This window comes from Sprattus sprattus (assembly GCF_963457725.1).
Source record: "Sprattus sprattus genome assembly, chromosome: 21".
NCBI lineage: Eukaryota > Metazoa > Chordata > Actinopteri > Clupeiformes > Clupeidae > Sprattus > Sprattus sprattus.
Genome location: NC_137919.1, coordinates 7,670,660 through 7,672,544, shown reverse-complemented (window position 1 = coordinate 7,672,544; position 1,885 = coordinate 7,670,660). Strand labels below are relative to the sequence as shown.

Here is a 1,885-nt window from a genome sequence, read left to right as displayed (position 1 = left end):
CGGCCGCTGGACGCTCAGTATTCCCTGGCGACAATTGCCGGTCTGGCAGCGCTGGTAAGCTTTCTCATTTTGTTCACCATTGTCGGGAATGTGCTCGTGGTGATCGCAGTATTAACAAGCCGGGCACTCAAAGCCCCACAGAACCTCTTCCTGGTCTCCTTGGCTACAGCTGACATTCTGGTGGCTACACTGGTGATGCCGTTTTCCCTCGCCAATGAGCTCATGGGATACTGGTACTTCGGCAAAGTTTGGTGTGGCATCTACCTGGCATTGGACGTCTTATTCTGCACCTCCTCCATCGTCCATCTGTGTGCCATCAGCCTTGACCGGTACTGGTCGGTAACGCAGGCGGTCGAGTACAACCTGAAACGGACGCCGAGGCGCTTGAAAGGCATCATCGTGGTGGTATGGCTGCTGTCGGCGCTCATCTCCTCACCGCCGCTCATCACCATCGAGGGGCACCCGGAGTTCCAGGCGTTACGCCCGAAGTGCGAGCTGAACAACGACCCCTGGTACATGCTCTCCTCCAGCATCGGCTCCTTCTTCGCCCCCTGTCTCATCATGGTGGCCGTGTACGTGCGCATCTACCAGGTGGCCAAGACGCGCACGCGCAGCGCCTCCGGGAAGAAGAAGTGTGTGGTTGGCTCGGATGGCGTGACGCAGACGCAGACAGAGAACGGATTCAGCAAGGTGGCGGTGACGACGACGGGGGTATCAGTCGGGGATTCACCGGCGGGGGTGCTCAGGGTCAACGGCGAGCAGCGGGAGAACGGACACTGCCTGTCGGCACCCGCCACACCTGCGCATGGCCAGATGACCACCACCGGCACCGCCACAGAGGACCTGGAGGCGGAGGAGAGCAGCTCGTCGGAGGGTAAAGGCGCACGGCCGGAGAAAGACCCGGCAGGGGGGTCACCGGTGACAACGATGGCCGTGGTGTTGAGGGCAACGGCCGAGCAACGAGGGGCAGCAGGGAGGCCAGCGTCCAGTGGCAGCGGCGGCGGGGCAGATGGACACAAGGGCAGCGTTCGGCCCAAGCACGCCGGTCGGGCTTCGCGCGCCAGCTGCAAGTCCATGGACCTGTTCACCTCGCGGCGGAAGCGGCGTGGCACGGCCTCACGCAAGAAGGCCTCGCAGGCACGAGAGAAGCGCTTCACCTTCGTGCTGGCGGTGGTCATGGGCGTGTTCGTGATCTGCTGGTTCCCCTTCTTCTTCACTTACAGCCTGCAGGCCGTGTGCCAGGCCTGTTACATCCCCGACCCGCTCTTCAAGTTCTTCTTCTGGATCGGGTACTGCAACAGCTCCCTCAACCCCGTCATCTACACCATATTCAACCAGGACTTCCGCAGGGCCTTCCATAAGATTCTCTGCAAGTCCTGGAAGAAATCCTTTTAGGAGACGACACAATCAATCAGTCTGCTGGAAGTCAAAAGAGGCAAAATGATTTAGGAGGATTCAGCAGTACGTCCATGGGACTTACTGACAATCAGATTTTTATGTACGTGGGACAGTGCACAGTGGGGGAGGCAGCCGGAACTAGAATGGAGTTTATACGGGGACTGGTTTGTACAGCACTGTAAATAAGCCAGTCAAGCACAGCCATAGGCCACCAAGTATCTGAAGCAGCCGTCTCAGCGGCAGCAGTCACCCTCTCCCTGGACCTACACGGAGTAGCTGCATCTGCGCTCACATCTATGGTCACACAACAGGATATGGACATATCCCCGAGGCAGATCTGTCCGCTATTTTCCCTTCAGAAGCAAACACACACACACACACACACACACACAAGCACACACACACACACACACACACACACACACACATACACACACACACAAGCACACACACACACACTCACACACAAGCACACACACACACACAC

General features: G+C 58.3%; 1 protein-coding gene across 1 annotated transcript in view; it reads left to right on the top strand.

Annotated features, from left to right (window-relative positions):
* Nucleotides 1-1,395, top strand: part of LOC308382319 (alpha-2 adrenergic receptor-like) — a gene marked incomplete at both ends in the record, with an annotated part of 1,455 nt that extends 60 nt beyond the window's left edge. Inside the window, 2 exons of the mRNA XM_080860036.1 lie at nucleotides 1-911; nucleotides 1,026-1,395. The exon at nucleotides 1-911 is cut by the window's left edge and continues 60 nt beyond it. Coding sequence (XP_080716162.1) covers nucleotides 1-911; nucleotides 1,026-1,395 — 1,281 coding nt within the window. The remainder of the gene's footprint in view (nucleotides 912-1,025) is intronic.
* Between the last annotated feature and the right edge of the window lie 490 nt (nucleotides 1,396-1,885).